This window comes from Vulpes vulpes, chromosome 6 (assembly GCF_048418805.1).
Source record: "Vulpes vulpes isolate BD-2025 chromosome 6, VulVul3, whole genome shotgun sequence".
Classification (NCBI taxonomy): Eukaryota; Metazoa; Chordata; class Mammalia; order Carnivora; family Canidae; genus Vulpes; species Vulpes vulpes.
In genome coordinates, this window is record NC_132785.1 from 111,754,890 (window position 1) to 111,780,388 (window position 25,499).

A 25,499-nucleotide genomic window follows, 5' to 3' on the forward strand; every position below is an offset into this window, starting at 1 on the left:
CTGTCATCATCATCATTTTAAAAAGACAGGATTCCAAAACCAAAAAAAAGTAGAAAGATGTGGGATGAAAGTTCCATGTTCTCTATGTCTAGCACAGCATAGAGTAGGTCCTATGCAAATAATTGTTGCATGAATGAATAGTGCGTAAATTTAGTTTGTATTTTAAAAATGTTCTATAGTGTCCATTATTTTCCTTGTTGCCATGATTGGTGAAAACTTTACCTGAGGCTAATGTCTGGTAACCAATATTTGGATCCAAGTCCAAGTGAACTATAGGAATTTTTGATAGTTTTTCATTGTGAATTATGGTAAGGGCATTCTGATGTCTGTTTCATGCACATGTTCATTAGTTGATATAGTCAAACTCTCATGATATGGTGACTCCTGAAGAGAAAGACAGATTCTGATTCTTTAAATCCGAGAATGAGATTCAGTCAACTTCCTTTTAGACTTCAACTGCCACCATATTGGAGTGCATCTTTGGTGACGTCTTCCTGGGAATTTCACAATATCTGGCAGGAATTAGCTGCCAGTCTTTTTTGTATTTTTAAGTCTTGGACAGTATTTTAGTATACTGTAAGTCTCCTTACCTTTCTTTGTTTTGGCTCATTCACTTACAAAGTTTGGTCAGAAACCTTGACCAACTGCTTTGATGTACATATATCCTAACTTCTGTAAGTCTGGAATTTCCTATGCAGTATCTCCATACCACAGTTGGGATATCCAGATCATTTATTATTTTATCATAACCCATGGTTAAAATATCACTGATAAATCTTAACTAGTATTGCTGGAGAAGGTTAGAATTTTTGTTTTATTGACATCAGAGCTGTAAATATCCATTCTGTAAATGGCTATACAAGCTACAATTTGTCTATTCCAGAGTCTTATAATGCCAGTTCCTTTGTATTCTTTTTGATCATAGGTCAACTTTTTTCTCCTCTGCAAACTCTGAGCATATTTTTGTCTATAACTTCTCCTATCATAACCTGGAGTCCAGCTGTCTGGCCCTGGAAGTTTAGTGAGCTTATTGGGGGTGATGCAGCATCTGTAAATGATTTGTGAATCATTCTGACTCAGAAGGAGGGTTTCCATTTTAGATTCAGTGTGTCAAAAATGGATTTCCTTATTTATGCTCTCATAATTCAGTGGTTTTTGTTTTAGCATTTATATATTTCCAGTGTTGCAAATGTGCAGAATTCCTACAATTTTTTTCTTAGTGTTCTTCTGATCTGTGTTCATATCCCAAAGTGTGTGGTTAATACATCTCAGTATTTGCTGAAAACCTAGCTTTGTTGGGCAGATAGATGTTCCTCTAGAAGCTGTAGAAGGATGCTTTACAAAATTAGATAATGTACATGAAAGTGGGTTGCAAAATGTGACATGCATGCTATATAAATGTGTGTTTTTGTTATTTTTAAAGAAATGAGTAGCTCATCTCCTGCAGGAATATTATTGACAGAGATCTTTGCAAAGATATCCAACCCTCACCAGGAGGCTACATGACCAAGTGGACAACATATAGTGTTTGGAAGTTGACCTTAGTTTGTATTTTTGATCTGCTTCTTACTAGCTGTGATAGTGTACAGTTATTTCACCCCTTGTGAACCTTTGTTTTATCATTTGTAATGTGAAGCTGGTAAAACTTTATTTCACAAGACTTTTGTGAGAGTTGAACAAGAACTATACTAAGTATCCCAGTAGAAAAGCTCCTCTTTCAGGTGACGTATGATCCCAGATATGCTATCTCTGTTAATAATGCTTGGGTTCTTATGGTAAATGTTTTGAACTCTTGTATCAAACCATCAAAACCAGTCTTGGTTAATTTTTGTCAAATACTATGTAGATATTATTTGTCTAATTGGGCCTCTCTCTCTGTAAAAGTCTAGAACATAATATAGATTTAATAATAATGAGTGTTAATTTCTTGCCCTTTTTATACTATGGCAAAAAAATCTACTCTAAAAAAAGATTCTGCTAGTAGTCTGAGATGAAGAAATGATGACAATGAAGTAAACACTTTATTGTAGCTTTATGCACACTATTGGTATTATAATTGAATTTGCAGTCGCTAAAGATTTTCTCCTTTATTTAGGCTTCTTAAGTCAGGTCATTTGATTTTTAAGTCTGTCTGCATTTTAGAGAATTTACCCTTCCCTTACCCCCTTTCAACGTACCCCATCTTCGTTGGCCCCTGGGTTCAGATTTTTTCATTTAATTACTTTAGACTTGGGACATTGTCCCTCTCTTCCTGGGAGCTCTGGATTGGGGCAGTTTTAATTTTTATTAATATCTGCCCCTATTTTCTCAACAGACATTTTCTTGGGAGGAAAAGGAGATGCACACCTCACTATAAAAGAAGACATGGCACAAATTTCTAGGATTTGTATGTCCATGTTGGCAAAATTCCCCAGTTTGTGTCACTGAACAGGGTTTTAATCACCTGGGCTGTAGTGCTCAGCACTGAAAGCTTCAGAAGTACTGCAGAAATGGTAGATTAGCTGCATTTAACAAAATAGAGAGTTTTCATTGTGTCATAAAAAGCCTTATTGATCTTGTCCAGGCATTGACTCCAAGGCCTTTTAACAAGCCACTCTGTCTAGACTTGTAGGCTAGAGCCACAGTGCTAACAAAGGAGAAACTGGGCTGCCTGCTGCAGGGGGAGGCCAAAGACGTGGGCACAGATTCAGGTTTCTCAGTGGGGATTTTCTTAAAGAACTAGGATGATTGTATTCTGCTGTGGGAGGCAAAAAGGGTTGGGAGGCTTGTGTAGATGTTCTTGTGACATACCCTGGGTTGACTCTCAGCACTTGATGTTGAGTACTTGCTCAGGAAAAAATTCAGGTATTCTCTGCTCCTCGGCTCCCAAGAATATTTCCTCCCTTTATCCTTAAGAAGCCAGACTTTGCTCCGGGATACCAGTGCACTGAGCCATGAGTCTCCAGGACTGGGGAAGGCAGTGGGGGGCAAGATGATGAACTCATGATGTTAGAGTCACTGTGATCAGTTCAGCTGCATTCCAATTCAATTCCACATGTCTTTCTTTAACACATTCAGGGATACGTGAGAGATTTCAAAAACATGTGAAAAACTGGTGCTCACAAGAGATGATTGAAGAGTTGACATCAATGTGTAAAATAAACAAAGAATCATTCAGGATTTATTGGGCCATTGAGTATTTCATCAAAATCATCTGCAGAGAATTACTTTTTGTAATAAACAGTATGAAATATTTCAAACATATAGTCTGTATAGTAGAAGATATTATAAACGTTGGTTTAGCTATTCCACAGGTTGAACACATCTTAATATTTTGCCATTTTTGCTTTATACCCTTTTTATAAAGACTTAGTCTTATTTGAGTACCTGTCTGGTTCCAGTTCTTCTCTCCCTCACCAGAAGTAAACACTACCTGAAACTGATGTGTAGATTGCTTCTGTGTTTTTCTATTCTTGTTACATATGAAGGGAACTGTAATATATAATAGCTAGTGATCATTGTGTGTGTGTGTGTGTGTGTGTGTGAATTAGTGGAAGCGAAGTTTATTGGCCACCTCCAATTTATGTACATTACTTTCTATATATTCTGGGCTGAGTGAAGGAAACATAGGGTAAAAACCTTTAACACCTTATAGTTCCCCGTTGATCACCAGATGAAGCTTGACAGTCTCTAGAGCTCATTCCTCTTGTAGGAAGAGGAACCATTTGAGCTCCTGAAATATCTGTAGGAAGTTTCACATAATACCAAATTGTCTAATTTTCTCTGGATACTAAAGGTGGATAGTTTTAGCAGCAAGATAATTTAGTTACAGACTTACTGAGGCTGGAGGTCAATTAGAGCATCTTCTTCTGATGCTATGGCGATGATTGGTTATGGAAAATTCTTGGATGAAAGATATTTTGCAGAAATAAATAATTTAAAAGGCCATATGGGCTTTAAAACCCATATTGATTGCTTCTAAATATCTTTTTTGAGAGAAAGAGACAGAGAGTAAGAGAGCGAGAGAGGGGAGAGGTAGAGGAGAGGGAGAGAGAATCTTAAGTAGATTCCCTGCGGAGCCCAACACAGGGCTCAATCTCATGACCCTAAATCATGACCTGAGACAAAATCAAGAGTCAGAGACTTAAGCAACTGAGCCACCTAGGCGCTCAGTCTCTAAATACCTTAATATCCCTGTGAGTTTTTCCAAATTCTGTGAACCTTTCATGACTTTTAGTATTCCTTTCTGAACAGTATATGTGGATACAGTGAATATCTAGTTTAAGGTAGTAAAGTCCGTGTATGTACCTGTGTAAAAATCATTTCAGATGATCTGCTTCCTAATTTAGAATCATAGTAGATATTTCTCATTGTTATTAATTCTGTTTGTATTAGAACTACAGTCTTCCATCCTCTCTTCTCCAGCTTTTGTTCCTACTACCTTTTTTTTTTTGTCTTTGTCCTTTTTTTATTCCATGGACTACAGTCTCACAATGAGGCATTTGGTACTCCAGTATAATTACCTTAGTTATTGTGTAACTTTGAAAAAGAATCAGTTTGAAAAGAAATATAAACACTCATATTATTCTTTTTGGACTGGTGCAAGGGGGTATGTAGATTTGTGAGTGTGTATTTTCTGTAATTTTTTCTAATCCCAAAACTTCAAATCTCAGTCTAAATCTTATATCCAGGAGAACAACTATGGTTAAATTCTTCTCCATCATAATCACCCATATCCTCTATGTAACTTTAAGAAATGATCTTAATAAACACTGTGGCATAGAGCTGGCTTTCAAATCGTTGTTAAAATTGATATATTTACTTGTCATTGACCTCATGTGGTTCCAGATGTTTCTGTTATTTTTCCGAAGTGAAAGCAATCCAAGCACTGGATTGCTTTCTTGTCTGAGGTGACAACCATAACATTCTGAATCCATTGAGGAATAGACACAAGAGTCAAATTGGTGATCAGGTCAAGGAACCAGACATCAGTTCTTTTGCTGGTAGAGCTGTGTTAGAGAATGTGGCTTTGATCTGCAAACAAATTTGGCTTCCTTGTGATTTTCCCATAGTTAAACTCAACCACTCAGCCCTAGAGAGAAGAGCTAGAAAACCACAGGCCACCTTCTGCAGGGACAGAGTCTATGCGGATGGATTTGCTACATGGGAGAACCTAGAGGAGAACTTACTCTTTAGAGGAAGGCTGAAGGAGTGAGAAAGACAGGACATGTGGGAATAGTGACCACCTAATTAAGAAACATGGACCTATGGATGTCAGACCCTTACTCTATCCCCAAGTGGATGAATCACTTCTCATTGGAGGAAAGCAAATGAGTAAAGGAAAGAAGGTTCGAGTGTTACTAGAAAACAATTCTGTTCTGGAAAATGGGGAGGAAATGTTCTTGTGGAGTTGTGGGGACAGGGAAATGGAGTTTCCTTTACCAGATAGAGTGTCCTGTTTGTGTTCAATACATGTTTGATTGACCAACAATTAAAATGAGGAACCTGTAGTGGAAGAAACATAATGATAGCTTGATTCCTATAGATCAGGGGGTTAAGTGAAAATAAAATGTACAGCATTTACATAAATTATTTTAAGTGGGTAGGCAGGCATATGCAGCACAACTACCTCAGGCCATGGTTTCTTAGCAATATCCATTCCACCACAGAGATGTCTTCTGGATCCCTCTTTGCCACTCTAGCAACCTGTCCACCCATTGAAATCCTAATACAAGTTAAGTATAATTGTAACGCTCTCAAGAAGTTTTCTTCTCCTCTGTTGATCCTCCATCCCCAGTGCCTCAAGATATGGCATATAAGACTCTGGCCTGATTCTGAGGCTGCTCTCACGTACTCATTACAATGCCCATTATGCACTGAACTTCTCACCATTTCATAAACACCCTCTACTTTTCTAGTTACTACACCAGTGAATACGCTGTTTCTTCTAACTAGAATTTCATCCCATTTTTGTATGGTGAACTGTTACACTTCAAGACACAGCTGAAGTTTGACCTCCTGTGTGGCACCTTCACTAACTCTCAGGGTCAATTATTCCTTCTTCTGTATGCCAGTATCACCTATTAAACATTTGCTGTGCTGAATTGTAATTACTTGTGTGTGTTCTTACCACCACCACCACTACCACTACTACGACCAAAACCACCACCACCACCACCACCACCACCACCACCACCACCACTGCCACCAGCTAACAAGTCTGTGCCTGGGAACTGGGCTATGGACTTTATCTGATTGGTGTTTCACAGCAACTCTATGAAATATGTACTCTGGTTATTCCCATTTTGTAGATTAGGGAACTGAGGGATAGAGAATAAAGGTCAAGTAGTCAGCTAAGTTTTCATAGAATTAGGTCTAAGTGCCAGAGCTGGCTCTGCAACCCAGGTCTGTCTTTTTTTTTTTTTTATAAATTTTTTTAAAATTTTATTTATTTATGATAGTCACAGAGAGAGAGAGAGAGAGGCAGAGACACAGGCAGAGGGAGAAGCAGGCTCCATACACGGGAGCCCAATGTGGGATTCGATCCCGGGTCTCCAGGATCGCGCCCTGGGCCAAAGACAGGCGCTAAACCGCTGCGCCACCCAGGGATCCCCCCAGGTCTGTCTTCATCATTACTCTCCATGTCACTAAGTCCACAGTCCCATGACACCCTGGGCTAGAGGAGGGTGCTCTGTTTTGTGTGAGTCTATAGGGCCTGGCGCTTAGCAGGCATTTGAGTTTTTTTCGTTTTACAGTTTCTCTTCTTCAGTAAAATATCAGCTAATTATTCCTATTCACAGGGCTGCCATGCAGCGTAAGTGCGTTCAGCACTGGACACATCACCTGGCGCATAGTAGGCACCTGCAAATCCTTATTCCTTAAATGAATGAACAGAAATTTTAACTTTTATTGTAATGCACTCGAGAGAAATACAGGCTTCAGGATGCCATCAGATTTCCAGTGATTTCAGTGAAGCGTGATTTTCCAGGCCATTCTTTTGTGGACCAAGGCAGCTTCCCTCGCCAGGATGCTAGCTGTTTATTTTCCAAGTGACAACTTGATTTACTCTTTTCCTTCTCATCACTTTCAAGAAACATCTGCAGGCTAGTTGAGTGACCCAGGCAGCGTGGAAAAGTCCATTTATTTCTCTGTTGCATCTTTCCTACAGAGAATCTGAGGCTAAAGCTTGGAAATGGCTCCAGGAGGTCAGATTTCCTATGTGTTTTCTTTTGTAGTGCGGGATTGCTCATAGCGACGCAATTTGCTGTCTGCTGGTACACACAGCATTTAAAATACCTGTATGATGGGATGTGGCAGGTTAAGGATTCATCATTTTCCCTTGGGGACTGGCTCTGCAGTTTGATCTATCCGAATGCTTTGTTTGGCCCTAAAATATATTGTGAGGGAAAGGGGGCAGCAAGAACTGGGATGGGGGCACACGCTTGTACAGTTTTTTGCCTTTCTCACTCAGCATGTTCCTTCTCTAATTCTAGCAGGACCTACCATTAGGTGACCCACAGAAGAATTTACTGTAGTAAAAGGATTTCTGCTTTTCCCTCATTTTGGCAAATATGATTAATCTCATAGCCTAGCCGCCAACTTGGAGATCTGCCGACAGATCCCTCAGAAGTGAGAGTTCTTTTTCTGGAAGTTGGATTCTTAGCAGGTTGTATGGAAAGGGAACAGAATTGTGCAAGAACAAATTCACTTTTGCCTTATAGCTTGTTCCTTTGCCAGCACACTACCTCAGTTGCTGTGTTACTCAAGCCACTTTTCCAAATTGAGTGGATATGCAGTGTCCCTAGGAATGAGCAGAGCAATTGTGGAATTGTGGACTTCTTTATAAATCCATTTCTGCTTAGTATACTGCCTGCTCAGTGCTTCTTTTGTCACTATCAGGACCTTTTTTTTTTTTGCCTCGTAAGCAGTGACCAGAAGAATTGAGTGATATATCAGTTTACAATTGGAGAACCTGAAGCCTGTCACTGCATTTGCCCCACTGGAGGACGGACAGTGCCATCCATTCCTGTTGAGTCTGTGCTTCAGGGGAAAGGCATCAGCAGGCTGGCCCTAGGACTGCAGCACATCCTCTTGTCTGGCAAAGATGGCAGCAGCAGCCCTTGTGTTCTTATGCCTCTTGAACTCCAGGGTGGGCCAGGCCAGGATAGCCAATAAGGGTTATCTTAGCATCAGCACTGACTAAAGTACCACACTGCTGCATGGAGGCCAGTTGAAGGACAAAGGATTCAGAGATGAGAGCCGTTTTGCCCATGTCTCTGAGGTGTAGCCTCAGGAAGCTGGCTCCCACTCCCATTCTGGAGCACAGCAGGTGTTCTGCTCAGGGCCAGTGGTTGTAGCCATTCCAGAGGGGTTAGCATTTTAATAGGCTCTTCTAAGCGGGGTCTAAAGATTCCATTTCCAAGGTCCTCTGATGGAGGTAAAGAGTGCAATCTTCTCAGTTTGGCTTTCTTCAATCTGCTGCTAGAGAATTTTGGGCTAAAGCCAGCCCCACTGTCCATTCCTCTGCTTGGGTTCCTGCTACCTGAGTGGACTCTTAACTGTCATTGTCATTGGTTTCTCCTTTTGACATACTGAATGTCTTGCAGTTGTAGGAACAGATGTGGGGTCCTAGGCACCTGTTCCTCTTGAGAGTTTGAGTTCCTGGCAAGGTGGTGGTATGATGTTGTAGCACAACCAATGCAATGAAAATCAGGGGACAAAGATTTTGGAACTGACTTAAATACTTTTTAGTGCCTTGGATAACCCATCTAAACTATGTGCCCCGAGATGCTCACATTGGCATCAACACAGCAAAGTGACCTCACAGAGTGTTGAGAGGCTACAAATAATGACCAAGAAAGCATTTGGAAATATATGACATTTAAGAAACTCTGCATGTGTATTTGCAAATGGACCTAGAATCCTCCTTTACTCATGCCTGACATGTTCTAACTTGAGGCCTTCCATGTCTCATGTTCTATGATTCTCCCTCAATTTTTACCTCTGGTCCTTGGTTTTCCATGGCTGCATTCGGATTGTAAGTGTCCAAACTCTGGGTTCTCCCATTGTCTGTGGCTTGCCAGTACCTCTGCCTCTCAGTTTCCTGGATTGTCTCTCCTAAGAATCCTTTGCTTCCGTTATTGCCCAGAGAAAGGTAAACCTTACTTGGGAAGGGTATCAACATCCAGGTTGAACCAGTCCTAGGCACCCCTAGAAAAGTAGTTGAAATGTGTTCTCATCTTTTTTTCTTTTTTTAAAAGATTGATTGATTGAGAGAGAGAGAGAGAGAGTGCATGAGAACAAGCCGGGTAAAGGAGCTGAGGGAGAAGGAGAGGGACAAATAGACGAAGCACTGAGCATGGAGCCTGATGTGGGGCTCTATCTCAGGACCCTGAGATCATGACCTGAACCAAAATCTAAAGTAGGACATTCAACGCTAAGCCCCTCAGGTGCCCCTATGTTCTCATCTTTTAACAGGGCTCTTTACTTTTAGGTCACTCTTTCAGTTCCCTCTCAACTCAACATAAATTGAGTTGTAAAATCTTTTTAAAAGATTATGTGATCTTTTAAAAATACAAATCAGATCCTCCATCCTTTCAATAAAATTGTGCCGTGACTCCTCATAGCCTCCTTCCTCGTAACCTTCAGAGTAAAGCCTGAATTTCTTGATCTCAAAGCCTGAGACATCAAGCTATCAGAAACCACAAGCCCAATTAAATGGTGATATGCATTTCTCCACACTTCTTAGATTGCATAGTAAAAACATATTACACTGAATATTTTAATCTGTTTTGCATTTTCTCAGAGAAATAGAGATATTATTATATAAATCAGTAGTTGGATGTCTTTTGGGGGGAGAGAGTGGAAAATAGAATTGAATAGATGCTTGTTAATGCTATTTATATATAGTACTTGGTTTAACAAGCCTTTTGAAAGATCCATACTTTACATATCTTATACAAGCTAATTTAAAATCTTGGGTTATACATATCTAGATTGCATCTAATGTTTAATCAATTGGACACTTAGCAATAGTGGGGAAATGATTTGTTGTCATACAATTGAGCCCTGCTTTCCATGCAGTGAGAATAACATTTTTATTTTAACACTTACACAATTGATTGTAAACTTTGGGGCGATATAATTTAAGTGGATCTGTACAGTCCATTAGCCATGTCAGTGTGTGCCCTCTTGCCAGGCTGGAGCTTTATGCTAAGCTGTTGTGTACCCACATAATCCCCTGCATCCATTGTCTCTACCTATTTAGCTTGAATACATACAAGGTGACTGCATTGTCTCTTCAACTTCCTTCTCACTATAAACACTAAGAATAGAAAACAAATTTGGGGCAATATTATATTTTTCTAGTGGAGAGTTTGGAGAAATGAATGGGCTTAGAAATGTGTTTGTCACTATTTAGTTTTGTGCCTTTTAGTTATGTTGTCAATTTAGTATGGTTTTCAAGGTGATAAGACAGTGCTTAAGTTTTGGCTAGTGGAAAGAAGTTAAGATTAGGATCTTTGGAGAGATAATCAGTTGTGAGAGTATACAAAGGAATGATTTCTTCAAGTTCTTACTCCTTTTTCCCTCCATGCCCCTCATTTGCTCTTTTAAAGACCAGTTCATGTACTGCCAATGCCTCTCCTCCCCACACTGTCAGGAATGTATCCTATGCATTAAAAATGGTACACTTTTGCTTATCTATAATGTGACTCAGAGGGTAGTTTTCAGGTGTCTATTGTGTATTGACATGTGGAGGAGATACTATCATCTGGGGTGATGCTGCTCTTGGTAGCCTCCTCCAGCCCAGGGAAGAGGTAAACTGGGAAAATTCATGCTTGAGTGAAGAGATTGGGAAGGTTGTGAACAGTTACAGAATTTTCCTCAGATACTTGCAAAGGGACACACTCTGCTACATAAAATCTTCGTTGGTAAATTTGCATGGAAATTAGCATAAATATGCATGTGTTTTACATAGACTATTTCTCATGTTGGTTTTATTTCTTGTTTATTTATTGTGATATTCTCTTCCCTACAATGATGTCATTTTTCTTCTATGGCTTCCACATAAAACAAGTTCTATTGCTTTAAACACACCCAGATTCAAGGGGGAAAGGGAAACATTACTTTTGGTGAGTAAGTGTGATCTATGTAGAGTGGGGGGAAATAAATTTCTGGCTCAATTTATCTAAGATTTGGGATGGTTAATGGGTTAATGCATGGCTGTTTCATTTGAATAAATATTCGTGCCATTTGAATGGTAGAGTAAGGGCATGTGGTACATCCAAAGTGATAGGTAAAAGGATATTTAGAGAAAAGTACAGATAGGCAGTAGATGTGCAGAGTAACACAAATGGATTGTGTGGTTTTGGGCAACTCACTTATTCTTAGTTGTTAGTTTCTTCCCTGATTAAAAGAAAAAAAGGCATTAAATCAAGCAAGTTTAAAATCCCTTATAAACTCCAAAACTTATTATTTTTATATACTCTTTGATTTAATTACATGACAAATATTAAGCACCACGTAGCACGTCAAATAACATCCTGGTGCCTTACTGTTCTGTGTCAAACCATTCCCCTTTGAAGGGTACTCAATGACTAATTTAAGCTTCTTTTTAGAGGCACTCATTTCTTTGTTCCTTTATCTCAGTTAAGTGGGCACATTAAGGTCTAACTTAAAAGACTTAGAAGACATCTGTTACTATACTACATGTGGTGCCAAGGACAGGCATAGCAGTTGGCTCTGTCCACATTTACATCCATAGGAAAGAGTTTAGTGGTGATAACTGCATTTGATTTGGCATCTTTTATTCTAGGTCAGGCTTACCTCTTGGTCTACTGAACAAAGGCTTATCCAGTTGCACTTTTTAAAAGATTTTATTTATTTATTTGAGAGAAAGACAGATATAGCAACAGAGAACACAAGCCTGGGAGGAGAGGGAGAAGCAGGCTCCCTGCTAAGGGGAGCTTGATCTTAGGACCCTGGACGCATGACCTGAGCTGAAGGCAGATGCTTAAATGAATGAGCCACCCAGGCACCCTCCAGTTGCATTTTAACAAAGCCGTTTCTTCAGAAATGAGAGGAGAAATCAAGACAATATACAGGGCACTAGGGTGTTGGAAAAATCTGTTTCAAACATATAGATGGTATCAAATTGCTGCTCTATGATTTTGGTGGGGGGCTATTTTTGGTGAAAAACATCAGACATGGGTTATGTGCCAAGTAATACTTGCTACTTATATATACATATAAGATACACTGTGGTCATTTATATGTGTACAGGTCCCTTTTGCTTATGCCAGTGTGTTGTGTGTATTTGTGTGTGTGTGTGTGTGTGCACATGCACATGCACATAAGCAGAAATATGCAAGTAGACACATATCATTGAGACCCTCTGGAACACACAGGACAAGTCTGATCTCTTCTTTAATTTTCTGGAGTACAAAGTTGAGGTTCATGTTTTAAGGCTGTCATGATGCTATAATTAGTTTAATACAGTATATAATGGGTGGTCATCTCTCCCATATGATGAGTGATACCTTTACAGTTCTTACCTAATCATGAGAATATATTTATTTTACTTAAGTGACTTACCAAGGGCTGTGATGATGGATAAGGATCTAAGTTGAGGTGGAATTGACTGGTTACCAAGACTGAGGTGTAGTTATAGAAGAGGAAATAGACCTAGCTCAGCCTTCTTTTGTAGCTCCCCCTCTGTAATGGGAAACTGTATATTCAGCCTGTATTGTTGCCCATTTCCTTTCATTAATGTGGTGCTTTTGATAGCTTTTGGCCAACTCCGATATGAAGTAGGCCATTCTAAGTCAGGCTGCTTGGCAGGAGGACAAATGAAAGTCCAGATGCTATATTTTGAAATTAGAAATTACATCAACAAATGATTAAGTAAAAACATGTCATTACCTTGACAAATACATGTTTGAACTACCTGGTAAGCCAGGTGCACATTTAGAGTTTTTGGTTCCTCAGAGTTCTGCACTGGGAAATGTTAGCATGGGGAGAACCAGCCCCTCTGGTTGTCAGCCGCTGGCCTCTTTCCTTCCTCTGTCAACCATTGACTCTATCCTGTATCCACAAGGACTCTGATATAAATGCACATGGATGTCCCTGTGGCCAAGGTCTGTCTACATCCTTGAAAATGGCCCTACATTGTTAGTCCTCAGTCCTTGAGGTATGCACACTGATGGCATGATTTGCTGTTGGAAAATGAGTCCAGAGCAGAGGCTTGCAGAAACCTTTGAAACAGGCCTGGGGCTCTTTTGGTAGGGAATTAGAGGATCCCAGGGTGAGGTCTTGAAAGGGAATATATGCTCCAGGGGAATGCTTTCTTGACCCTGTGGGCCCTTAGATGTTCAACAGAATGGTCTGATCAGGGCCATCTAAATTAGGAGACTCCTACAACAGAGATCCCTTTGAATCTAAGGGAGCTATTGCTGTCTTGTCAAAGTCTATTACCAAATTTTATTCTATCCCCTTTCCCTCATCTGTTTGATCGCCTTCGCAGATCCAACCTCCTATTTAATAATGCTATCACATTCCACTGGGCTCAGGACTCTATCATGGAAACCGAAGTTAGCTGGGTTATTGATGGATGGAAATTAGAGCCAGATCTTTCAGGGTAATTGATTTTTAGTTATTGGTCAATAAAAGGCACCTAGAGCTAAAGATCCCTTTGTCAGAACAGTTAATTATCCATTCTAAACCAGCTCTTGTACAAGCATTTGAAAACCATCATTGAAGCAAAAGCAATGGAAACCTCACTTTGTCATTTTGCATAAAATATCCCTCTAGGTTTTTCTCTGAGAAAATGGGAAGGAAAGGCAGCAAGCTCTTCTACTCCATTGCATTGGTCTTCTACCCTTGTGAGGATATATAGCTTCTCTGCAGTTACTGTCTTCACTTGTTTCCCTAGTACTTAGACACAGGTCTGGTGGAAGAGTTGGAGGGAGCTCCTGCCGATATCAGCTCACTGGTAGGGGCAATGCCCCAGGGAACATGTTCTCTTTGGTATTTGCATACAGATGACTCATGCCAGTCAAGTGTTAACTCCTTTCCTCTTTCCTTTTCATGCAGCTCGAGAGGAGAATGTGGCCACTTTCCGAGGCTCAGAATACCTGTGCTACGACCTGTCTCAGAACCCGATCCAGAGCAGCAGTGATGAAATCACCCTCTCCTTTAAGACCTGGCAGCGGAACGGGCTCATCCTGCACACGGGCAAGTCGGCTGATTATGTCAACCTGGCTCTGAAGGATGGTGCGGTCTCCTTGGTCATTAACCTGGGGTCCGGGGCCTTTGAGGCCATTGTGGAGCCAGTGAATGGAAAATTCAACGACAACGCCTGGCACGATGTCAAAGTGACACGCAACCTCCGGCAGGTAATGGCTGAGGGGAGAGAGTGCCCGGAGGCTCCTCTTGGGTAGCTGGGGAGGAGGTTTGTGGAGCAGGTACTGGATTAGCTGGAGCTGGGGAAGGGTGTAGATACAGGTTGGATTTGTCAACGTCTAACATTCTCCCAGTCTTTGCAGTTTCACAAGGAAAATTATGAAAATATGTTTCTCCTCATACTTCAATTCTCCACTTGTGCTTGTTTTTTCCAGAAAATAAAATTCAGTTGTGTAGATAATAAAAGTTATAAATACTTCCATTTCTTTTATCCTGCTTTCCTTTGTATCATTTTCTTAATTACATTTGAATCTTGCTGTATTATTGTTAAATTCAATTAGGGATGATGTTTTGTTTCTGCAGCTTACTAGATTTTCCTCATTTTTTGAATATATGTTTATCTTTTTAATTAAGTTAGCCATTGCCATGATGCCATGACTTTAATTCCTTCCAGAACAAGCCTTCCTTTTTTTCCTTCCTTTTAATTTACTGCCCCTCCTCTGCTTTCTTTCTTCCTTTCTTTTTTTCCCTGTTGTTATGTTAATCTGTAGCCTTAGAATGAATTAGTTGGATCTTTCTGAATTCCTCTGTTTCTCTGTTCCTTGGTACGGTGGTCCTACTATATTGCCCCTGTCTCTACCTCCGAGGCTCTTCAGTTGACTGGGAGGCCTGGAAAGTGGAAGGACCCAAATAAAAAAGTCAACTTTGGAGCAGCCTTTCCTGGTTCTGTTCGTGCTTGAGAACTCACATCGCTTCCCGATTCTAAGCAGGCAACTCCGTCAGGTGACAATGCTCTCAGAAAGCCTTAGCCAAGTGAAGTTGTTTTCAATCTCATGACTAATAATAATAGTCATAGCAGTATAATAGTAACATCTCACCAGCCCACATCAGTGAAGATAAAAAGCATTTCCTATAAAAGTCAGGATCTGTGCTAATGCCCATTTCTGGGTTGCTCTTTGCGCTTGTTTTTTTTTCTCCTTGTGAATTTGTTATAACCCAGTTAGACAGTGTTCATCCTTTATTAATCAGAAAACATGTGCAAAAATCCATAAAGTGCTTATCAAATTTTCTTCTGCAGTATGATTGATTTAATGCCTTCTAATGTAAATATGAAAGTGTAAGAACTGACAGGTGTCTGCATATGTTTTCTGTTTGAGAAAAGGGTAACTCCTTAGTACTGCTAAGTGAACAGACAAGGTTCACAGGTGCTGGGACCACACAGTATTCAAAACACCCATTGTAACACTTAAGTATGTTGAGGAAGCCACCTGGTTGGGAGATTCTCTTCTATCTATGGTGACATTACCAAATAATACAAGTCTTAGAACCCCCACTCATCTTAATACCCATGAACTGGACATTTTTGAATCACTGTTTTTCCTCGAAGGCCAAAGGATACAATTGCTACTGCTTTCTTTCACCCATCCATGCTTACTCAGCTCAGCTGTCTAGAGGGCCCAAGTCGAATGTCCACTTGCTAACATATAAGGGCATGATATGTTTGAGTTGCAGAGACCAGACCAAAAAGTAACATATGACCTTTGACAGTTTTGATGGGCAGGTACACAGTACACAGTAGGCTTTAGTCAGTGGAAGGAAAACATTTTCATGCTTTGGAGAGCAGGGCAAGGTTGTGTTTCTCACCAGCCAGTCTGTTTCTCTGATTCTCTCCCACTCCATATACTGCATTGCCATTCTAGAGTGATTCCAATTAGCCAGAGAAAGGATTGCTTTCATTTCTACTGAAAACACTTTTCTAAAATAGAATTGGGCCCCAGTTCCATCCTTTAAACTGAGTGGGGGATAAACCAAACTGTTACTCAAACATTGGTTGTGCTGTTTTGGTCAGTGCGAGCAGAGGAGAGCAACCCTGGAGGGTTTCTCTTCCAAGCTGTAAGACCTAGCTTCCTCAGCGCCCTTGGACAAACCATTTAACCTTGCCACACCACAGTTTTCATTTGTGAAATGGTGATTACAATCCTCCCCAGCCATGTGTGGTGGCTAAATATGCAAAGCACCTTATGTTCCAGAAGGATTATGAGCTCCTCCATGGTCTGGGTGCTAGACTCACTGTGACATGCACACAATTTATAAGCCAAGGATTCTGTCGTGAAGGTGACTGTGTCTGTCTATCACCAATGATGCCGCTAAGTAGAGTTCTCAGTTCTGGACAGGGCTACAGAGGCCTGAGGATGTTGGGGGGCATTTCTTGGCAGAGGGACTATGAATCTCATAGAGAAAGTGCAGCTAAAATTGGTCTTCATTGAAATCCTGACTGAATTTTGCATCCAAATGCAATTAATTGAAAGAGAGGGAAATCTCAGAAAAGCAGAGTTGATTTTGCAAATGTAATCCTTTCAGTGCTGAATCATCTAAGATTATTATTTTGCTCATTAAAAATACATTTATAACATCTTTTTTAGTTCTGTGGGATACATTTCAAGGGGTCGGAAGCCCCTATCTATTTCAATTAAACTGTAAATTGCTTCATAAATATTTGATAACAAGCTTATGACTGTCTCATCTACTTTTTTGGTAAGGTTGAATGGCTTCTGTGGCAAAAAAGTCATCTGAGGAATGCTTACTTGGAGTTTCCTGGAGTATTCATTACTAACTGGAGCAGAACTTAGCCCATTTCTTCCTTCTTTGCCATCTACTCATGGTTCTGCCTTTGAGCCAAGTCAGGACCAAGGCCAGCTACTTTAGTAAGGGTTCTGATTAAGGGAAGGAAAGTGGACTGTCCCAGACTGTAACTGGGATTAGGGACCAAGGTAGTGATGCATTTTCTCTGGGTTTGTTTTTGGTCTTGTTTTAAAATCCATGACCTTGAACATGGCCCTCGTGTGACTTGCTTTACCTCTAATGCGACTTTAGTGAAACCACAAACAGAAAACTGGGGTTACCGGTCTTCCAGCCTTCCAGCCTAGGGTGTGTTGGCAATTTAGCATCTGAAAATAGTCAGAGGAGACAAATCATAGGGCTTCTTTAATAATGTTTAACCTGCCAGTCTTTTGTGTTATCCATACACGAAATTGCTTTTACAAGCTTGAAAAGCATTTTCTGAAGGGGGATAAAGGGGAGAGTGATTCCAATGGGAAGCATTCTGGCAAAGACAACAAAATAAATAACTACTTTGGGAAGTAAAGAAGACCCCCACCTATCTTGATGCACTCTGACAACACAGTTATTGTAAACCAAGAGGAAGGGCGAGAGGAGAATGTCCCCCTCCTGCCGCACATGTCCACACAAAATCAAGAGCGTCATGGATCTTTAAGCACCTGTGGAAGCCCAGAATAAGCTACATCATATAGCTTTCCTATGCTAGAGGCAACCTATACATGCTTTACTAAATTTTTGTTGTTGTTGTTGCTGTATTGAAAGTCCTAATCATCCATGTATGTAGTCAGAGTTATATATATATATATATAAAGTCCCCCAAATATTAGTATTTTAGCTCTACCTATCTACATGTGAAATGATAATATTTAGAAGGTGTTTTCTTTCAGGACAGATGGACTGTATATGGGCAAGAGGGTGGGAAGGGAAAAAAGGGTGTTCATTCAGAAGAGCCCTTGGAAAGTAAGTATGATGCTAATTCTAACCGGGGTGAGGTCCAGTCTGAGCAGTGTTCAGAAAAAGGGGGAGTTCAATGGCAGGGTGGGTTGCAGCTCCTTTCCTGGCTCTGCCCCGGCTGCCAAGGTTTTCCATAGAGTCTTGGTCTCATTGTCTTCCCCACTCTCTTTTTCTGTGTCGGGTGCCTTTTTTTTGAAAAACTAACACAAGATCATTCATGCAATGTGTCATTTTACTAACCGACTAATGTACTAACACCCTAACGACTCATCTTTGTTTTTAGTTTTTTTAATTAACAATCGTTCTGTTCACAATTTTTAATTTCCTTTCTTCCCCCTTTTCCGCAAAGCACTCAGGCATCGGACACGCTATGGTAAACAAACTACATTGTCTGGTAGATATCATTCTTATTGTCTCTTTTTTTGGGTTTGCCGTGTGTTGCCCTCCTTTTCCTTCCCAGACCCCCCTTTTATCCTCCTTAGACTTGTTTCTTCTTTTAAAATTTTTTGTTGGATTAAATGCAAGCCTTTCTTTTTTGTTAAAAAAGAAAAGAAAAAAAAAAAAAAAAAGAAGGAAGGGGAACATGCCTGTCCTGGAAATAGTATTTGGATGAGTTTGGGACGGTTTCCTTTTCTCCAGTTTGTCATTTTTTCCCCCTAAAAATGGTTTTTAAAAGAAAGATTCTCCATTTAGCTAAATTTGTTTTGTTTTGTTTTCTTATTTTGCAACTTTCAAGTTACAGACTAGGGGCAACAGGATTTCTGTTGAGGACTTTCTTCTCTCTGTGCCTCCCCGTCCCCTCTCACTTTTCCTCCTTTCTCGTTCCTCCCCCCCCACTCCTGAAGCCCATTTTTCTTTCCCTTTGGTGTGGCCACGGCCAGCCGCCACAGGTGATCTGGGGAGGAAAGTACTCTACTTCCTCTATTCTTCCTTTCCCAGCTCTCACCTTAATCCGCACCGTGGCCAGAGGGAGCTCTGCCAGTGTGTTCTCCGCACAGACTCTGCATGGCATGTTCCTGTCTCGTGGATTTCCCCATGGGCATCAGAGTTTGTTCTCTTGTGCTCCTCCTCATCACTAACAACCTGTCCGTCATCAGACCACTTCCATGCTCTTCTCTCTCTTCATTTTGTCTCCACTCTTCTTCATCCTTCTCTCATCCTTCATTATATTTTGGGGTTGGGTTTGGACTTTTTCTTTTTTTTTTTTAGTTGAGGGAGGTGGCAGGCAGGGGAAAGATAACCCTTTAGTTTTGAGTGGTTTGTTTGTTTGGTTTGTTTGTTTTTTTGGTGGTTTTACTTCCATCTTGTGTTCCAAATTTTGTTTAGTGCATGTAAGTGTGAAGTGGATTTCAATTCTTCCCTTTGGTTTTCCTCACTCCTGCCCCCATCCCTGCCCTTTTTCTTACACCTTTTCTCTTGGCTCCTCATCATTTTCGCATGGGTGTGTCAGCGTATGGTGTATGCACGTTTTGAGGCCCCATCTTTTTTCTCTGCCCTCTGCTCCCTTCATGGATGTTGGGTGTGTGGGTGCTATTTCTTCCCTGTGGGCGTTATTATTTTTATTTTGGTTATTATGCCTCATATTCCTTTCTTTTTGTTACAGTTGTGTTTTTGGTTTGGGTCATTTCTTCTCTTGGTGGTGGTGATGTCAGTGAAGGGAGGGCAGGGGTTGGTGTCCTGGGGTAGTCCATGGCATGTATCATCCATGACATATCAAAAACAAGACCCTTCTCCTTCCCTCCCTGAATGCATGTTTGTCAGCGTGGTGTGAGCCCCGAAAGAAACAAATAAAAGAGAAAAGAAAAAGAAAAGAAAAAAGAAAAAACCATCCACAACCAAAGACCAACCCTAACAAACCCCATTGTCAAATGTCTCCTTTGCTGTTTTTCACTACCACCATAAATAACAATCGTTCAAAAAATAGCCGTTTTACCAATGAACTGAGACAAGTGATGTTGTCTGAGGATAGTTCCATTTTCTAGCCTGACTCAGTAAAGAGTGCAGTGGGTAGAGCAAGTTGCTCATCCTGACAATTCCACCAAAGTCTCCTGAGAGTCTGCAGACGAATGCTGGAGGCTTGGGTTGCAGGGAAGGCAGACCAGAAAATGGAATTTGGCTGCATATACCAAAGTCAATCCAAATTAGAAAGAATACCTCACCAAAATCTTAATGAAAGTGACGTCACAGGTAGGGGAAGTCACCGGATTTTGATAAGACTGTAAAGTCATTGCTGGGATTTTTTTTGTCCCTATGTCCCTCCACCAGGTGACAATCTCTGTGGATGGCATCCTTACCACGACAGGCTACACCCAAGAGGACTACACCATGCTGGGCTCTGATGACTTCTTCTACGTGGGAGGAAGCCCGAGTACCGCTGACTTGCCAGGCTCACCTGTCAGCAACAACTTTATGGGCTGCCTTAAAGAGGTAAAGGTCACATTCTCTCTTTAATTCATTGACCGTCCCAAGAACAAATGAATTTCCAGCTCAGTGAGGGGCTCTGTCTCACCCAGTCTTTGAGGCCATAGGTTGTAGCAAAAAAGACTTTGGACTTGGAAGTAAGGTCCGATGTTTTGGTTCCCACTTAAGCTGGTTGCATGGTCTTGGGTTTGCCACTTATGTGCTTTGTGGTTCTGTTGTCTCATCTAACTAATGGGGAATTGCATCCTACAGGTAGCTGTACTTTATCAATTAAATGAAATAACACAGATGAGAGGACTTTGATATCACAAGAGCTACACCTTGTACTTGTAAAGTTTGATTTCATACTTTGACTTGGCAAGTAGGGAAACTCTAGCTAAAAATAGCTCAATTTGTGGTTGTGTATCTTGTCTAAAACATAACATATGTATTATTTTACCTTTGCCAAGCTTAGTGTTCCCAAGAGTCTCATTATTTGAGATGAAGGAGAATTTTCAGAATGTAACATTAAGGCCCAGAAGACTGGTTTTTCCTTTTCTTTCTTCTTCTTTTTTTTAATCCTCTGAAAGCTAGCAGATGTGAGAAAGCAGTGGGGCTTTGCCATTACTCATTTATTACTATTGTAGCTGATGTGCTGAGACCTCTGTCTGAGAACAGAGGAGCTTCAGTCAAGTGTAAGTTCTCTAAGGTCAATTGTTGAGGCAAGAAGAATCAGACTTGATTTGGTCGAGTTCTTTCAAAATACTGTGTCAACTGCACATTTTTGTTTAATCTAAACTAAGCCTGATTGCCTGAGATATCTATACCTCCTTCCCTGGGGAAATTCCTTGAGAAGCTAACAGTGTTCTTTTGTGTAGATAAAGATCCCTTGTGACATGTTATGAGACTCCTCTCAGGGCACATATTTTATTCTTATTATGGTTATTTGGAATTTGTTGAACATCGGTTATATATGAGATGGCATTGTACATGCTTTCAGTCACACCATTCAGCTGTGAACCATGTCAAGACAGGAGTTGCGCCCGTTATGCCTGGCATATAGTAGGTACATAATAAGTATTTATGGAGTGTATATATTTATCAAATAATTATTGGGTACCATTTTTGTATTGTAATTGAACTTAGTGGCTCTTTATAAGCTGTCATCTCCATGATTGAAGACCTTATAATCTAGGAAGGGGGATGAAATCTATAAGTGAACAAGTACAGCTCAGGTCACTGTGTATTCAGTGCCACTGACTAAATGTTCTAATTGAGTAGAATTAGAGGAGACAGATAAATTTTAGGTGGAAGTCAATTTCAGAGGAGAATTGATATTTGAACTGGGCCTTGATACAGTAAATGTGTGAATTGGGAGGAAGAGGAGACATGACAAAGGAGGGAAAAATCCAATTACAACTCTGTATTGTTCTTGGTCTGAAAGACAAATTACAGACGAGAACCCAAAAGTGCTTTCCTCTTTCTACTGGATGTTAGCTACGCTTCTTCTGGCTGTAGAGATGCCAGTAGTCATTCCTGACAGAATTGCAGTGGACACAGAACACTTCCTCCCTGGGATTTACTCCCATTTGGATAGAATAAAGGTATAAACTGCTCAGCACCTAATGAACCCTGAAAGACTCTTAAACTGTGTTAAATCACACACACACAGGAATTGTACTCTTGTCAGAAATAGATAGGAACATTCTGCTGCCACGTACATGGCTCAGACATGAATAAGGCACTGATTATTGTGGAAAACTCATCCTTTTTGTTTAAAGGTTTTATTTATTTATGAGAGAGAGAGAGAGAGAGAGAGAGAGATTGAGAGGCAGAAACACAGGCAGAGGGAGAAGCAGGCTCCACGTTAGGGAGCCCGATGTGGGACTCGATCCCGGGACTCCAGGATCATGCACTGGACCGAAGGCAGGCACTAAACCACTGAGCCACCCAGGGATCCCTCATCCATTTTTTTTTTTTTTTTTGTAGTGAAACAACCCTGATCATGGACAGGATCTAGGGAAGGCCTCTAGAATTAATTTTCCCCTGCACACAATTATATTGAAGCATCTCTCAATTATGTTTGTTGAGACAAAGGAACAGTTTCCCAATTGCAAATTATCAATCAGAAAGGATGTTCCTGAACATTTTGAAACAAGCCTCATAAAAACGCGAAGATATCTCTGATGGTTTCATATACACAAAACCTAAAGTAAATGAAGTCTGTATGGACACACACACACACACACACACACACACACATGCACTCACGTACACACTGCCCAGGTATAGAGAGCAGAAAACTTCAAAAGTCCATAAGAAATGTTATTTCAATAGCTGCAAAATTAAAGACAGCTCTGAAAAAAAAGTGTCAGTAACAGAAATAATTAGTACTTAGTAGTAAAAATATATACATAGCAGCATGAATCTGCATTTAAATCCAGATCAAGTCAGAAAAAAGAAAGTCCATCCCATTCTGGGGGAAGCAATAGACACAATTAGAACTTTGTTAACTGATACCACCATCTCTGTGTTACATACAGAATTGTGTTTCCAAGGAATTTAGGAAGCTTTCTCCTTTGAGTTTCTTAAACAGAGAACTTCCAGTGTCCTGTGGTCCTGGCATATTCTTTCTTTCCACTTAATCATTACAGTTCACTTTTCTGTAGGGCAGGTCTGGGAAATTCTTCTCTTGCTCTTGATATTTGTCTTTGTCAATTTAGTGAATAGTGGAAGCTTCCAGCTAGGTTGGGATTTCTCTCCTTGATAACTCCCATATAGCCACTTGAACTGTTTACCCTTAGACCAGTGTCCAGTTATTTAACAAGCCCTTCTTCCCTATCTCTTTCTTCTTTTTTCTGACTTTGCCTGCCATTTGAGGCTCTGTGTTGCCTTAAGCTGAGCTGGGCACTTTTATGTATTATTTTCTTCAAAATGGGGACATGGCAAAAGGACTTCAGAGTTTCTGTTCCAGATCACTGATACTTTGTGTGTAGTACAAAATAAGATTTATCTTTTTAACCACAGTTACTTTACCCTCAAAAGTTCTGCCTCCACTGTTGAGCAGAATGACTGTGGATTTCACCTGGATGCACACTTCCTAGCTCCATGCTGCTGTAAAAGCCGCCACAAAGACTGTCCAGATTGTCCTCAGACTATCATGGTTCTCCATACACCCTAGTTATCAATACAAGTTTGTGTTCACTTAAACATTACCACCTCGGTTTCTTGTTCCTTGTCGTGTTTTGGTGATTTAACATGTATGTCTTTTTTTGGGTCTTGTGGGTTTATAGCTCCTACAATGGTTCTTAGCACCTACTGGGCTCTCAGTAAACATTTGCTAAGTGAAACCACATGTTTGCAAATTAATTGTGTTTAAATAAATAATCTTGTAAATAAAATGTTTGTAAAATTACTATTGTAGGTAAATGCTCTTTGGCACTATTAGCCATATGATCTTCTTGGGATCACTAAGAACTTCTTGGCATGGCAACAGTTGAATCTTTTAGGAACTTCCTAGCTATCTGATATGAGAGAAGTATTATGTAGAAAGACTCAGCAAGGCTAAGAGAAGTGAGTTGGAACTTCCTCTAGGAAGAATAGGATTGAAAAGGCTTTGACAGAGGTGTAGTTGTATTAAGAAAAAGTATACTGGGCTTATAATCAGAAAATCTGGTTGGGAATACCAGCTTTGTCACTGGCTGTATGGCCTGCAGTAAGCTACTGATCCTATTTGAATCTATTTCTTCCCTAACATGGATATACTAGGCTCTTTGTCATGTTCTTCCTAAATGAAATAATATAAATAAAAGCTAAACCAAATAGACATGTGTATTTTGCTATAATTATTTTTTAAAAGATTTATTTATTCTTGAGAGACACAGACTGAGAGAGAGAGGCAGAGACATAGGCAGAGGGAGAAGCAGGCTCCTCGCAGAGAGCCTGATGTGGAATTCGATCCTGGATCCCAGGATCATGATCTAAGCCGAAGGCAGGCGCCGACCACTGAGCTACCCAGGTGTCCCTATAATAATTATTCTTAAGGATTTTATAATACCTCTTATAAACAACTTGTAAATACAAATATAACTATACATTTGTATACATTGGCACATGCAATATCCCTATATCTCCCAAATTAGCAAATCATAATCAGGGGGAAAACCAGCTTTATTCTGAGGTTTGTCCCAATTAAGTCCTTCAATCTGTATCTGAAGTGGGGAAACCCACCCCACCTGTCCTCAGTCATTAGCTTATTTTGTTGCCTTTGGTAATTTATTTGATAACTGTTTAAACAGGAGCGAAGGTCTCTTCTGTTCACAGGTGTCTCCCCAGAACCTAGCAGATTTCCTGGCATAAAAAAAACACTCCATAAGTGTCTGGAATAAATAAAGGAATGAATGTGTTAACCTCACAGAGCTCTAAAATCTGGTAGAATTTAGATCAGCAAATATATACGAAAAACCTACAATATACCAGGGACTATTCTAAATAATACCAGGATGAATCAGACACAGTTCCCACCTTGGAGGACCACACAGTTAGTGGGGGAGACACCTAAGATAAATGGGTATAGTTTTCATAAAAGAGTAGTAAAAAGAGGCATTCAGAAGTTCAGCAGGGCTGTTGAGAAGGACTTAGCATATTCTAGGGTTCAGGAAAGCTCTGTGAAGGAGCTAATGCCCAAGGTGAGTCTTAAAGACAAAGAGAAGCAGACACAGCAGAACAGAGGTAGTGGTGCTCCAGGATGATGGGGCAGTTTTGGTAAAGGCATGGGGACAGGACTCAGTAGAATCTGGGTGAAGAACTCACAATTTGCTAATTTCAGGTCACAGATTCTAAGATGGAGAATTTTGAAAATGTAGATACGAAGTTAAGTAGGCACCAGGTCATAGAGAACTTCATTTCACCCTTGGACTTTATTTTCTAGGCCAATAGGGGGATATTGAAGGAACTCAAGTAGTAGCGTGACACAGTCAGATTGGCATCTTATCCAATAGGCTTTAATTTACTTGAGAACACTGCATCTACTACTTCCAACTGGTGTATGTTTTTGCCCTAGGAAGTTGAAGATCGTGGTTGGGAGGGTTGATCCGTTGACTGTGGCATTGGGACCGGAGAGTATCTTTCAGAATCTTAAAATTTCT

The 25,499-nt window shown here is 40.4% G+C and overlaps 1 protein-coding gene across 45 annotated transcripts in view; it reads left to right on the plus strand.

Annotated features, from left to right (window-relative positions):
* NRXN3 (neurexin 3) overlaps window positions 1–25,499 on the plus strand; it is a 1,525,926-nt gene that overhangs the window by 426,778 nt on the left and 1,073,649 nt on the right. For 24 of the 45 annotated variants that reach the window (XM_072762116.1, XM_072762119.1, XM_072762122.1 and 21 more), the window contains 2 exons: window positions 14,071–14,372; window positions 20,218–20,379. In XM_072762116.1, coding sequence (XP_072618217.1) covers window positions 14,071–14,372; window positions 20,218–20,379 — 464 coding nt within the window. Of the gene's footprint in view, window positions 1–14,018; window positions 14,373–18,301; window positions 18,326–20,217; window positions 20,380–25,499 lie in introns of all 45 variants that reach the window. The other 21 variants (XM_072762124.1, XM_072762128.1, XM_072762132.1 and 18 more) reach the window with 3 other exon arrangements.